At 38.5% G+C, this 15,565-nt stretch overlaps 1 protein-coding gene across 1 annotated transcript in view; it reads right to left on the reverse strand.

Annotated features, from left to right (window-relative positions):
• Nucleotides 1-7,095: 7,095 nt before the first annotated feature.
• The window catches only part of PTCHD4 (patched domain containing 4), a 72,666-nt gene continuing 64,196 nt past the window's right edge, over nucleotides 7,096-15,565 (reverse strand). Inside the window, exon 3 of the mRNA XM_026846160.1 lies at nucleotides 7,096-9,364. Within this exon, the coding sequence (XP_026701961.1) occupies nucleotides 7,731-9,364 (1,634 nt within the window). The 3' untranslated portion in view covers nucleotides 7,096-7,730. The remainder of the gene's footprint in view (nucleotides 9,365-15,565) is intronic.

Raw genomic sequence — 15,565 nt, forward strand, 5'->3', positions numbered from 1 at the left:
CCCCCCAGTAAGCCCGGGAGTTGCTCTGTGGACCCCAGAGAGCCTGGTATGGTCTGTCAGTGTCCATACTGTTAAACATTCCTGTAGTCTAAAGAATGGGTAACTGTAAGCAAGCTGTCTGGTGGGAATGGTTCCTTGGCCATGCCACCACCCAACCTGTGCCCAGGAATTGCTGGGAAGATCTGGTTTTCTGGACCAAAGCTGTTCCAGGGCCCTCCCTAGAGATTTAATATTTTTGAAGATTAAATTCCGGTACCTGTGTCATTACAAAACCTGGAATCGCCTCTAAAAGTAACTGTCTTGGTTTTAAGAGGTCGCACCCTAAATTCTGTGCTTCAACTGTCTTTATCATGCCTGGGACTCAGATCAGGTTTCACGATGTTGTTCAGTAGCAGTTTCTGTTTATACATGTAGCTGAGGTAGTGAGAAAAGAACACATTCTTGTTCAGGGCTAGATATTGTCACTGTTGAGGCTTTCACAGCTAGATGAGCCCTCTCTGAAGTTCTAACACAGGTTCCATAACTGCAGCTAGGCTGGCTGGCGCCTTGGTCACTCTTTGCTTTTCCACCTCATGGTGGAAAGTTGATCACGGAACTGAACTTTGCAACTATCTCTTCTTTTTCTGCAGGGGCAAAATCACACGTCCCACAAATCCTACATATTTGGTATTTGGGTCTGCACACTGGGAATGAGGGCTTAAGTCTGAATAGGTGCATACTAACACTTCTGTTATGACAGATGTTACAAAATCTCCCTTGACATGGAGTTTAAACTAACGGGATTTACTCCAAGAGCAAGTCTGCTCTGGCAGAGAGGATGTTTTTTGTAGGTCAGGGATTATCTTTGGTGTGATGTGTGAAAAAAGTTCAGTCTTTATTGATGAAAGGAAAAAAGATCAGAGAAGTATCATGCTAGAATTGCAAGAGAAATAGAAAAAAACAGTTTGAATTGAGATTTCTCAATTCATGAAGACTTTTGCTCTCTATTCAGTTGGCATGTCTATTCAAATACCCATGTAAAAAAATTATATCCATGACTAAATCTAAAATATTTCATGTCTTATTCTCAAATGACTTATTGAAAAGAAAGTGATGGGTTTTTGTCCTTTACTGTGGAACTCAGTGCAACATCCAGCATACAGCAGAGAAAGTGAGAAGCAGTCTTAGCTGTGCTAATGTGTTCATGATTTTAGTGCATAAACAGTGTAGACTCTGGTGTGTGCTCAGGAGAACTGCACAGCTGATAATGCCAAACTAGTGATGTTGCAAGTAATGGGAAGACCATTATCAGCCTGTCTTAGAAATACTGCCTCAAATATCTAGCAGGGTGATACAGAGGAGTTGAAGTTAAGCAGGACACTCTTGAGATACCAATAATTTTTCTCTAGTTAAGGCAGTATCATCATTTCCACTAGAATACTTGTTTCCAGAAGCTTGTATAATTTAGCCTGGAAAAATGTGCTCTGAACAGAAACTTGGCACAAAATGTTCCAAGCAGGGGCAATATTTTCTTTTTGAGTGCATGAAAAAATGCCCATTTACTTTTTTGTTGTTGTTGTTGCTGAGACAGAAAAGCAACAAAAATCTATGCATTTCTATGATAAAAGCATGCTACAAAAAGAAATGCCTACAGTAAAAAGAACCAGAAAGAATAAAAGTTTATGAGATAAAAAGTACAGAAAAATAGAAATTTAGGCTTAATTATTTTATGACTTTTCTTGCAGTCACTTTTCTGTCGGAATTAAGTTTTTAGCTATTTGGGTGCTGTTATAAATTAGTTAGTTCTGTACCAGGGTCTGCACTTTGACGTATCCAAGCATCTTCCATTTATTTCAAGAGGTTTATGCTCTCAGAGTTTTCAGAAATAAATAGGAAAATTTTGAAGAGGCTGGGAGCAGACACAGAAGATTAAAGTATAAAATAAGTTGAGCTGCAAAGGAAAGATAGCCTCAGGGAATGGGAAAGAGAAACTTTATTTTCTTTAATGAGGAAGCAGGAAGAAAATGACAATAGTGCTGTGGGCACATTGGTATGTCAGAGAGGAAACAAAGAAAGCAAGGAAAGATGAAGTTCAGAACTGCTTCACATTTACTTGTTTTCAGCAGAATTTTGATTGTCTGTCTGGACAAGAAGGCCAGATCTCTGTGTTTGGCCTGAAAACCCACAACCCACCTCAACCTTTTGGCTAAGCAATGACGTTTTGCACCACTATGGGTAGGATGAGAATCCAACTTTCACACCGGACCCTTTGCTTTTAAGCCATGAAGGAGGTAGAAACAGTTTGGGAAAAGGTGGCCTTGAGGATTAAAAGGAAAAGTTTCCAGAAAACTTTTTTCTACCTGATTGATGTGTCATAAGAAACAGCTGCACCTCTCTATTGTTGGGCAGGTGAGGAGGTGTGGGGCTCTGTAGTGAGAAATAGGGATCTCTCAAAGAATACCTCTAAAACCCCCCCTAAAGTCTTCTTGTTCAGAGGTGTATCCTTGTGAGCTGCTGTGATCACAGATTCCAGATTATTCCTGGGAAAATGATGAATTACTCAGTGCCAGGCAGGTACCCCTGCCTATCTCCAGGAGCTTGTGGTGTTGCCGCTCATGAGAAGGCAGAGAGCCAACAGTGGTGATGTGCAAGCCCGTGTTTGTGTCGTGGTGTGCACCTTTCAGATCTCACTCACAGCTCCGTCAGGTAAGGAAGCAGCTCTGAATCTCCTCCCCAAGGGTATTGAAACCCAGGATGGGATCCCGTCCTTACTGTATGTGGTAAACAGGTCGTGGATAGGCCTAAGTGGATAGGCCTATGCTGAAGTGGGACAATCTGCACTTGCTCGGTCTGTGACATTGCTTTATACAAGACTATGGTGGAAAGAAGCATTTTAGGGGATCGATGAGCTGCTTTCTGTATTCATTTCCTTCCCTGTTCAAGTACTTTCTTGCATATATAAGATGGTATGAAAGAAGAATCGAAGTCTTGACTGTCTATAATTTGATTGTACTACCCTCCAAATAACATTTCACTTGGTTTCCACTTCACTTTAATCTTCTGAGATAGCCTTAACATGATTTTTTATTTAAAGCCTTGTTGGAGGATAAACTGCCTCTTTGTGAGGTATCCCTCTTTCCCAATGCTACAGAATGTCTCTTGATCACTAACTGCCTAACTTTGATTCCTTTCCGTGTTTCCTAGGACATCAGATGAGAGCTTGAGATACTCAAAAACCTAGTGTTGCAATGAGAAGGAACTTACTAAAGTTTATAATTACAGAAAAATTAATCAAAAAGACTTAGCATGATACTTGCATAAAGACAGTAAGCCAAGCTCTTGTCATAGTGAAATATGGAATAACTTCATTGAAATAAATCTTAATTATGTTAGAGTCACTACTCAGTGTGACTTAATTAAGAGCAGAGCAGTGAAAGCCTTTGGGGAAAAAAGAATACTGATTACACAACTACTTTACTTTGTATTTCTTCCTTGCCTCCTGGTTCTTTTCCTTCCCACAGAAGAAAATCTCAAAAGTAGAGTTGGTGAAATGCACTCGAATAGTTATTAGCATGTGGCAGGCTACATCCAAAATAGGAATTGTTTGAAGTAAAAGGTTGAGAATGATAACCCTGAAGATAATATCTTTAAATTATACATGCAGGGTGCCATGCATCCATACCTATCTTGTATGCGTACCTATGTTATGAAAGATCAAATACTGGACTACAGAGTTGAAGACTTAACTCTAATAAAAAAAGTGTCTTGCATGGGAATGTGTAAAGAAAATATTACAGAAAGAAAATATACCTTCAGTGCAACCTCCTGAATGCAGCATGCAACAATGGCTATAGAGTATAGACAGATATATTGTTCAACGGCATATCAACAATGCAAGAGGTTCATTTGTCATGATTTCACTTCTTACCAGACAGAAAGCATGCAAATCCAGACATATCATGACAATAAATCTGTTTACTTCAATAGAGTTATCTCAACAATGAATTCAAACCAATATACTTTGAGGGAATGAAGCCAAACCAAGCAGGAAATGCACACAGGGTTCTTGGCAGCTTATGTAGACCATATATAAATGAGACATTAAAGGAATGTGCGTGATATTCCAGGGGATTTATGGTAACTGAAAAAAAATTGTATAATGAAGATCCGATATACATCATGTATCAGAGTGTCAAATTGTTTTGCATGGACTATGTCCTTTCTTCACAGGTGCTTATGTAGCTCCAGTTGAGCTGAACGGGTGCTGCAGAAAAGGGTAGAATTTATTGAAAAAGACTGAAAACAAAATAAGCAAAAAGAAGGAGAAGGAATTAAAAATTATGGACTCCACATCCCCAAATTATTCCACTGTGAACTGAATTGTGGAAGAAAATTATCTTTTTTTTTTTTAGCTTGAGATGAAAGATTTCCTTGTTCCACAGAGACTGATGTATCTGCAGGAGTAACAGCTGCAATGGCCTTTCTGGGTAGATCTGGAAAATGGTTGATAAATAAGTAATAAAATGACACCCATGGAAGATCTGATTTGTTTTCTGCTCCACTCCCTCATTGATGTTGAAATAAAAACTTCCAGTCCCAAAGTGTAATCTATATATCTTGTGTCTGATATATACAAGTGCTACTGCGCATGCATGGTATTGAGAGAGAAGCTGATTTGACATCTCATTAAATTCTAATTAATTTCTATGAGCCCACCTTTCAATATTGACATCTGATTTCGTAGCTCACCATTCTCTGCTAGGGAAATCTGGTGGCAATTTTTAAATCATCTGTTCTGCATAAAAGCCTCATAAGCCAAACATAGAATATAAACTGAGCTACTCCTGGGATTTATCCCTCAAATAGATGCTCAGGAGGCAAATTTCTATGTTTTATTTCTTTTCTCTTTCCCTTGATATTTGGTCATTTTAAGTGGAGTTCATCTCACCAGATCTGGATAAGTCTGCATTGCTGATATCCGTGTCTGAACTAATTGTGCTGAGCTTCCTTTACCACCGATGCACAGAAATATGCATTTTTAAATGTGTGATCAATTTACTCCTAATGCACAGCTGTAAAATAGGCCCAAAGTGTCTGTCCCTCTCCTGTGGCCATAAAGGAAGCTCAGATATAAATATCTACATTGTCAACATCCAAAGTTAGATGAGATGAATACCGGCTTTGATGGCTTTGGCAAATGCTACTTTCTTCCATACAATGCATGAGAGAGATCCCTGGGATGCATCTGGGCAGTACAAGAGAAGGCCAACAGCTTCCCTCCTGACACCTCCAGAAGTGATACCCAAGGGTCACAGCTGTGCTGCAACAATCCAGGTTTTGTATGGGGAGAGGAGGAAATGTAAGAAGGGGTATGGAGAGCTTGATATTCATAATCTACTGTTCTAAAAAGGATGGATATTGCACAATGTCTTCAAGATGCAAATCAAAGTCAGTAAACACTTCCCAACTAGAGACGCATCTGAGCCGTGAGCCAGCACTAAAACATCCCCTGCTCCTAAACCTTACTACACTATTTAGATCTCAGTTTTAAGACTGCCCCTCGAATATCTAGGGTCAAATCAATAACCTTGACCTAGCTACACCTGAAGTTTAGATCTGGATTCAAACTTTGGAAGCTTTACCTATCTAGAAAGTTTGTCTTTTTCTAAAACTTGTTGAATGCAAAAGGTTCCTTGAACAATCAAGAGCTGTGACCACTCCTAAAACACAGAGGTCATTTTTGGCAAATGATAATGGCAAAGTACAGAAAGTAGAGAGGAGAAACTGCGTTCCTTGGAAACAGAAGCAGCTAATGAACGTTAGAACTGGCATTCAAATGGCTTTTTGTGCCACAGGTGAATTTCCTCTGGCTCTCCCTAACCATGAAACAGCAGGAAGAGGTGAGACATGTCACATAACAAAGAATCAACTTCTTGCAGAGAACTTTTTAGTAAAACATATGTACACACCCTCATCAGCAAACTCCGCAGGTTTGAGACTGAATTAACCAGCCACAGATAGACATGTATACACATTTGGAAGGCAAAGAGCTTCCTGACATCTTTTAAATGTACCCACAAGTAATAACAAAGTAGACATAAACACTCCATAATAGTGATATTTTTACATAGTGTCCTCATGGATACTATATATTCAGGAAGACATTGCTCATGTAGGTGATGCTATACCATATTCCAGAGAGTAGAAAGCAAGAAGCCCTTTTAAAATACTGAAAGGAGAAATGGACATGGCAAGCTCCAGTGCAAAACTGGGCAAAGAGCGAACTAAAATGGCTAGATCTTTTTTCATCCCTTCTCTTGGGCTACTAAGCTGTGTAGTTTACAAAGCAGAGAAAGTCATTCATAGTTCTTTACAGTACAGTTTCTAGTGTCACATTGTAACTGTGATTTACTGCACTCTCCTGTGAAATTTCAACTGCCATAACAAAGCTTTATGTTGCAGACATCAACATTCAAATATTTAGGTATAATAATAATAATAATAATAAAGACATTTTGCCCTCCCCTTTCCTTCCCACAGGGGACTGATCTGTCTTTTTACAACTAGGGGTTGCTTGAGCCCCGTGCAAACCTTAACAAGGTCTTTTATGTGTGTATGGCAAGTATTTGACTGACGTTCTGCTTAAAGGGAAAATCCCACTTCCTGCAGTGTATTGCAGGGACCAGCAAACATACCCTTTTGTCTGTTGGACCAAATATATGACGATAATACCATGCAGGTGTTCCAGAGCTGACTCAGCTGTTACACGATCACCTTATGCCTGTGATATGCAATCCATCATTACATTTAAAGCACCTGCTTGATTAATATCCAGTCTCTAATGTCAACACTGAGAAATTAGAATTTGGAAGTGTTACACTGCAGGAACTACAAACATTGCTGCAGTGGCAACGGCCTGGGTTAGTTTTGTGAGATCTGTTAGTTCAAGGGGGATTTCATAATTCAGAAATACAAAAAAATTGTGTATGGTATTAACTACCAGCTGTGACGTCTTGGGATAAATGATATGTGTCACATTTAAATAAACTAAAAGTTAATTTTCCAAAAGGCTATGATTATTTCTTCTATATAAACAGTACCTCTATCCCTTAGCAGTATAGCTTTGCCATCCATCGTCACAACAACACTCTAATTATGGTGTTAGATATACATATGGTATACTAGAATTGGGAAGTACTTTGGCTTAGATTGTTTTAAACATCTACTTCCCAAGTGCATAGGTTTCATCTTAACCAACTTGCTCAAGAAAATAAGAAAAAAAAATTACCATGGTATTTTTTTATCTCTCTTGGTCTTGTTCCCTTTTCTCATTTGAAATGTTGTTGTTTTTTTCTTTTCCAAGGACAATTTTATGAAACAAATCTGCCTGTTTCCCTACTGTTTACTTAATGACAATTATTTTTTTCATCTTTGCTTCAGTCCTACACACAACAGATCAAGCAATCCCCATTAGAGCTACAGTTTGAGATTCAGGAACACTTAATGGCCAACAGACTCTTCCCTGGTGGAGAATGAGGATTCAAAGGAAACATCTGAGATTATTTTTACTTTCATTATTTTTGTTAAAAAAAGTTTGCACCTTGATGTGTCATGAATACCCCTTCTTGATCTTCCTTTGCCTTGTCAGACCTGGCCAGCACAAGCAGCTGAGATCTTTGCTCTATTTTCCCTGCATCTCTGTGCAACGCTTTTTTAAAAAGAGAATATACTATTATTTTTTTCTAAGCCTTTCAGACAGCTGTAACATGATCAGGATTCTCCTGAATCTCTATGCATTCAATCTCTTCTCGTTCCTTCCTTTTGGCCCGTTTCTTTTTCTTGTGGTGCTTTTTGGAAGGTGGGAAAAAGGTTAGAAAGACGGGCAAAATAACAAAACAGTGCAGAAGTGTGCAACTGCCGGCAAGCAGCAAGCATTTGAACAGTGTGAAGGTCAAGTTTGAAGGCACAAAGAGAAGGGGGACCAACCCAATAAGAAAAGAAGAAACGTTCTGCAAAATGGCTGTCCCATGCTCTTGGAGGGAGTTCTTTATACACTGAGTTCGAGTGTGCTCAGTAGCTAGTACAAATGTATAAAGCAGGGGTGCACAGTGATCTATGGCAAAATTCAAAGTGTAGATAAGGCACAGTATAGAAATGCAATCCATGTCTACATTCCATAAGGTCATCAAGCCAAGGACACCCAACTCTATTGAGGTGACGCTGAGAATTAACCAGAAATTTCCCAGAGGATGGATAACCAGGAAAAAGGTCAGTATTAACACCAGCAGGATGCCAAAACCAGAAATCAGGACAGGCATAGTTACTGATAAACCATAGTGGTCCATGAAAACAAAAGTAGGATTGAACACAATGAATTTGATGCTTTGTATAAGAGAGAGTGGCCTCAGCTTCTCCAACAGTTCTACCGCCTCCCTCTGTGTGTTTTCACTAGTCCTGGCCACCAGGTACAAGCGAGAAGCAATTATGTTGTTCTCATCTCCAGCTTTGGAGAAAATGATGTCATTTTTGAAGTGCTGGAATTCTGGCTTTTTTAAAAAGGAGCTCTGGAGGATGTTGATAAAGTCACTTTTGTTGGTTGCGCTGATGTTACCCACTCGAAGGTACTGGTAATACTGTTCAATCCAGGACACTGTATTGAATCCCTGGCTTAGTGTTTTTAGGTCTTCTTGCACAGTGCCATTCCAGTACTCCAAAGGTTCATAAATGTAGAAACCTATCACTGGGCTGTAGTTGCTGAAATACTTTTGCTGTATGAGAGCATAGGAGACACTTGGAGACTCACTGGCAAGAAGGTTGATAATGTTGGCTCCATCATTAATCTGTAAGCACCCCATAAAGGAGAAAGAGGCATAGATTAGATACAGTATCACCACAAATGGCTTGACATAGATGTTGGTAATCCACTCATTATAATGCTCTCGGAGGAAATGCTGGATAAAGTGATGCTGGTATGGGTTGGTCTCATGATGAGAAGTATGCTGATGGCCATCATTCATCATGGTCTGGAACCACACAGGCTTCCGGTCCAGGTATTCTGCTGAAGGGATTTTACAGCAGAAGATGCTGTGATAACGGTTTTGCTCCAGTTGGCCAGCAAATACCAGGCAGGAGCCAAAGAAGGAGAAGATATAGAAGTAGTTCAACAGAATGGAGACACACATGTTCTGGCAAAAGACTTTTACAGCTTCAATGTTGGTGAAAGGGCTTGCACCCATGCCGAAGGCTATGAAATACAAGGAGCTTGTCATTGTGTAGGAGACCATGACATCTGAGTAGGCATCTGCTACTCTGTCCTTGAATGGCAGATTCTCTCTGGTTCGACGCCATCCTGAAAGAAGTTCAAACACTCCTTTGGTTCCATGACCTGAAATGAGAAAAAAAAGTATATACATGTGCATGTATAAAGGGGGTCCCACCATCCTCCAGATTTTTCATCTTCCAGCAGGCAAAAAATTTTCTCAGCTAAGTTTGGTTATGATTTCGACACCAGTTAAACAAATGGAAAATTGTGAACTGTCTGTCTAAAGCTAGGTAACAGAATTTATATGCACGTACTTAAATTAACAGCCTGATATTCTGAGACATTCCATGCTCAGAAATTAAATGATGGAATACGTTTTGAAAGACACTCATTGATTTTAATAGACATTGAATGAGTTCCCAAATAGACTGCATATATATGACAAAGGAGAACATGAAGTTTAGTTCAAGTCTGGGGTTCATTCTTGAAATTCCTTGTGGTGTCCTACTACATCTTTCAAGGTTTAAGGAATTCAGTTTGAAACACAAATTCAAGTAACAACATTTTATTCCAGAGAGTATAAATACAAGGCATTATTGGAGAAATGTGTAGGTGTGACCAAGAATGGGACATCTTCTTCATGCTGGACCAAGAAAAAATATACCACCGTTAAGTAGAAATAATGAGAATAAAAAGTATGATGGTTTTCTACTTACTGAGTGAAATTGGAACTTCTCAGTGATAGTACACAAGTTTCCACACTATATGAAATTTCATGTGCTGGTGGTAATGAGAGAGTACATTACTGGGTAAGTCATTGGTCCACATTCCTTAATGGTTATACCTCCCTCTGTCTCGTTTCCTCTCTCTCAGCTCTCCAGAGATCCTCCTGGTGAGAAGGAATTCCCTTAGCTCACATGAGAGGACATTCAGAAAAAGTGTCTGATATGGTCAGTGCTCCATGACAGGTTCTTACTTTTTATTCCATTCTGAGAAGTATTTTAGGGATATGATTTTTCAATATATTGAAGTTTAATAGAGACTTTCATTTTACTTATGACAATCACAGTCCAGGAAGTCTACAGCTATTAATCTTTGGGACAGAATGGTAAAGTTGAATGTAATCTTACTAGAAAATGTTTAACTAATAAAAGTTATTCATTCTGTATACATATTAATATAATTTATATGTTGAATATATAGATATACACACGTCCATATTATTCTGTTTCTCATTAGAGAATTTCGATCTGGGGGAAAATATAAAAACTCACATTAAAAACCACAGCCAAATGGTTTGGCTTTCAAATTAAAATTTTGATGAAAAATTGAAAACACATATTTGGGTTTGCATGAGAAAGTGGAAAGTTCTCTGCACTTTGGGTCAAGCCCTGACAAAATTCTGGACAATGTAAGGAAACACATTACTGATCAGAGAAAGAAATAGAAGCAGATTGCAGATGCTCCTGCCTCTGTATGTGTGCCTTCACTCTCTGCAGTAGAAAAATTACATGCAACAAAACATGTGCAAAGGTAATTTTTTTGGTAACAAAACCAGAAATAAGACAACAGGAGATTTGCAAAATCAAGTGTGTAATAGTCAACAAAAAGTCTGTCCTCTGATTTAAATTGTTTGGATTCATACAGCTGCTTGTGTTGCCCGGAGCAGACTCCTGACAGCCATTCTAGACAGGGAAAATTACAGCATAAACTGTCAAGTTCTGTGAATGTTACCTGTTTTACTGCAAGTCAGTGTCCCCAGTGAAAGATAAACATACAGTATTACAGAAGTCTTACAGTTAGCAAAAAGCCTGTGTGGAAATGTTGCTATCCTATGTATCAGCATCTTGGTTCAGGAGGGACCTTGAATTCCCTGGTAACTTTATGGCGAGTCTGTTCAAATTCTGAAGGCACAGCTGCCTTGCACACTGTCACTGTTGGACCATCAAGCAGAAAGTATTGGCTCCTTGGGCTGAGTAAAGCTACAGAATTCAGTGACTTGGATACAATTTCATATTATGATAAAAGCAAGAACGTATGTACCCTACAGGGTGTGGACCAGGCTGGCTGGTCACCACTTCCAGTGCCTATGTCCTCGCAAGGATTAATTTAATGGTACAGGAGTCATGGAATAATTTATGTTGGAAAGGACCTGTAAGATCATTGAGTCCAACCATTAACCTAACACTGCCAATTCCACCACTAAACCTGCCCCTAAGTACCACATCTACAAGTCTTTTAGATACCTCCAGGGATGGGGACTAAACCACTAAACCTTCAGTCTAAACCTCCCCTAGTGCAACTTGAGGCTGTTTCCTCTTGCCCTATTCCTTGTTACCTGGGAAAAGAGACTGACACCCACCTTGCTACAACCTCCTTCTAGGTAGCTGTAGAGTGAAATAAGGTCTCCCTTGACCCTCCTTTTCTCCAGGCTAAACAACCCCAGTTCCCTCAGCCACTTCTCATGAGTCGTGCTCTACACCATTCACCAGCTTTGTTGCCCTTTCTGGACATAATCTTGAACCCCAATGAGGTGTTTCATTGACAGTTGGGAACAATGATCTTTCTTAGATGTCTGTGCTCACCCTCTCTCCATCTACCGATTAATTCTAGATGTTTTTTTTCCAGACATTTCTGACAAAGGGACTGACTTGTTCATATCCCGTATTTCCATAACACCTCTTTCTGAACAAGCTCCTGACCTCATTCTTGCATGTTTTCTTCCAGTTTTATTCATCCTTCTTCTTTCTCCCTCTCTCTTTTTATTTTCTTCTTTTATGAGGAAGTCTGTGGGGATGAGTAATAGCGCAGGTTTTCTGCTCCTTTTGTGTGCTTTTCTCTTCTGGGTTGAGGCAATCCCAAGCACAAATACAGGCTGGGTGATTTTATATTTCTGAATATAAAATAGCTGAGTTCTGCCTCCTACCTCCTCTAGGAGGTACTAATGTGGGACTTTTTCCTCCTTCTAGGCATGAATTTTCACAAAGCTTCTAGGATTGCCATAGTCTATGAGATCTCTATCCCTCTTCCAGATATCACCGAAACAGGCCCATTATTTGCAGGCTGTTACACATGGAAACGTACAACGAGAATAACTGTGGGAGTCTCCTGTTAGGAATCACAACTAAAAGTGATTGTCAAAATCAAATAAAAAATAGAATATTCTGAAACTGTTAAAACAGATAGTGTGGGTCATTGAAATGTTTTTAAATTGGGAATTTAGCTAAACAAGATTTTTTTTCAGAAGCAGTTTAAGTTATGATGGATTGGCACTTTCCAAAGAAGCCGTAAGTGAAACAATCCTTTACCAGCTCTGTCAACAATTTACAGTAATATTGACTTTTCCCTGCTTATTCCAAAGTCTCACTTATCTGCCCACTACAAGGTTATGTTCACAGTTTCATCTTTGCCATTTTAAAATTATTATTTATTTATAAATTTTTGTGCACCACATTCTCAGTGATGAGTACCTGGGTGCATTTAATCTTAGGGTAGGCACGTAATGACTAATAGAGGTTTTATTGTGAAACGTACATATGCAAAGACTACCCAAGAGTATACACTAATGTGTATGCATAAACTTGTGTTAATACTGAAAATTAAAATACTGTAATTAATCTCTAGACTTTTTTTTTTCTGACTAGAACAAGTAGTATCTTAAGGAAAGAAAATATTGATAATTTATTTGAGGATGAAAATTGCCACGGATTTTCTTATGATAATTATTACACAAATGTAAAATTTGCACTTATCCCCCTTTTACAGACAATTTCAGCTCTATGACACAAATACAGGAATTAGGGAATACAGTGCAGTAATTCCCTTGCTGCAACAAGAAGAAATTTTTGTCTGACTGGTTTCCCCACATCATTAATCTGATACCAAGATTTCCAGTCAGCCTCTGTTGTTCTCCTCAGATAGGCAGCTCTATTCTCCTTTCTCAACAAAGATACAAATCCATTTTTTTTCTGAACATTTTCTGACATTTCTGATGATTCAGACACCACAGTCACTCTGTAAATTTCTACTTCTTCAGCTTCATCTTTAATGTCACTGACAACATTGACAGTCAAGTTAAGATAACCGAGCAGTTCTAGGAAAGTTCACAGGGTCATTGACTCTGGGTCAAAACTACCAAATTTCTCTGGTACTAACATGACATGAACAAAGTACAGCAATTTTTTATTTGCCAGCCAGGCAATGGCCTATGACTGCTTAAGAAGAAAGGAGACAGCAGAATTTTTTATTGCATTATTAGTGAGGTTAGGAGAGAAAATAAGGGAGGTTACAGAGAAGGTAGAAATATGGAATGTTTTTTCTGCCTCAAATTTCGAAACAAGATATTAATTATGAGAAGATATTTAAAATGTTTGAGGAGGATAGGGATAGAAAGTAGAAGTGTGAAATAACAGATTAAAAACCATTTTAATCACTTGAATATATTCAAGCTGGAAAAGCCTAGAGAACTAAATCAATTAAAAGCTAAGGCAAAGCAACCTCTATTAGCGTTTACCTTAGAGAATGAAAGTAAGTGGGATGGTCCAACGAGAACGGAGAGAACAAGCATAGTATCTATCTTCAACAAGGAGAAAGATGATGACCTGCAGAACTTAGTCCATCAGCTTAGTTCCTATCTCAAAATATAATAGAGGAAGTAATTGCTAAACAATTCACCATCACTGAATGAGTAGGAAGGTGAAAACAAAAAGCTAATATAGATTTATCAGAACCAAGCAATCTCAAGGCAACCTATTTTCTTGTTTTGAAAAGTATCTAGTCTAATGGAAAGAAGGAGGAGACAGGCCATCTATCTCGGTAAGGTTTTTAATACCTTTCTACTGGACTTAGAAAGTTTTTTAATATTATTGTACTTAGTATTCTGACAAGGAAATTAAGGGAATAGCAACTAGAGGAAAATATGGGAAATATGTGTTCAACTGATTGAAAGTGTGCACATATAGAGTTATTTCCAATGATCTATCAATTTTCACAGGGACATTTTATGAGAGTTTACATCAAAGGTCCATCTTGGGCCTGGTTCTTTTTTTGTATTTTCTGTTAATGATATGAACACTTACAGAATCTTTCTGAAACTAAACTGCAGAGGAGTTCAAACCATCTATGGAGCAAGACTTTAAACTTGGAGAGTTGGTCAGAAATTGCTAAGATGAAGTTTAATAAAGATAAATGCAAGGTACTTTGTGTTAGGAAATCAAACTAAAGAAATGCATAATATGGAGTAACAGGTGATGGAGAAGTGAGACAATATTGTTTAGAGGATATGGGGAACTTCAAAGGGAATAAGTAAAAAGTATTCTTTTACAACATATAAAAAGCTGAATTAATAGTAATAGCAAAAATTTGGAGGCAATAATTTTGCTTACTCTAGTATGATAGAGGCAGAAACTGAAGCAGTATTGAAATGGGGCACGATATTTTCATAGAATGATAGAATGTTTTGGGTTGGAAGGGACCTTTAAAGATCATCTAGTTCCAGCCCCCTGCTCTGGGCAGGGATATTTTAAAACAAACAAACAAACAAACCCAAACCAATGGAAAACATAGGGAAATAGGGTGAACACCTTGGGGAATAAAATGAGCTAACAATAGCCTCTTTGTGAAATATGAAAACACAAAAAAAGCTGAATGAGTTTGCTTTTTTCCCCCAGTAAACTGGAATGTCAATGGGAACTCAATAACATTCAACGTGAAAAAAATTATTATGAAGAGGACAGCAATCAATTCTTTCTCATTTCTTCTAGGAGGAAGACAAGGAATCACTGGTTTAATTTGTAGGAAAAAAAATAGGTTAGATATCAGGAAAAACAAAGCTTTCTTCCTCTAAGTTTCATTAAACACTGGAACACACTATCTGAGGAGATTATAAAGTCTTCTTCATTGCAAGTCTATGGGTTAGTTTAATAGATATCAATGGAGGTGTTAGGTAGGGACTTAGTGATGTGAGGTAGATTCTATGAAGTTTCCTGAGGTCTCTTACTTCTGTACCATCATACCTAGCTTTGACTTAAAATGCTTAGGATTACATAAGCACGAACACCAATCTGCCTTCTGTGTTGTCTTAACAAAAGCATCCCTCTTCAGCATTTATCTGTTGCTTCTGCCACAAGCTATCACTTCTTGGTATAGAAATTTGACCTGCATGACATGTATTATTCACCATAGTATTGAATGAGAACCTAGTCTGAAGTCACCAGGCACTGCTGGAAGGAGAGGCTGGGTACTGCCAGCCTTTGTAAACTTTCTGGGAAGGAAGATCAGCATGACTCTGCACTTTTTTTGGGTCAAGATATAAAGAAGAGGGTT

Source organism: Athene cunicularia, assembly GCF_003259725.1.
Source record: "Athene cunicularia isolate RWA chromosome 3 unlocalized genomic scaffold, athCun1 chr3_part1, whole genome shotgun sequence".
Classification (NCBI taxonomy): domain Eukaryota; kingdom Metazoa; phylum Chordata; class Aves; order Strigiformes; family Strigidae; genus Athene; species Athene cunicularia.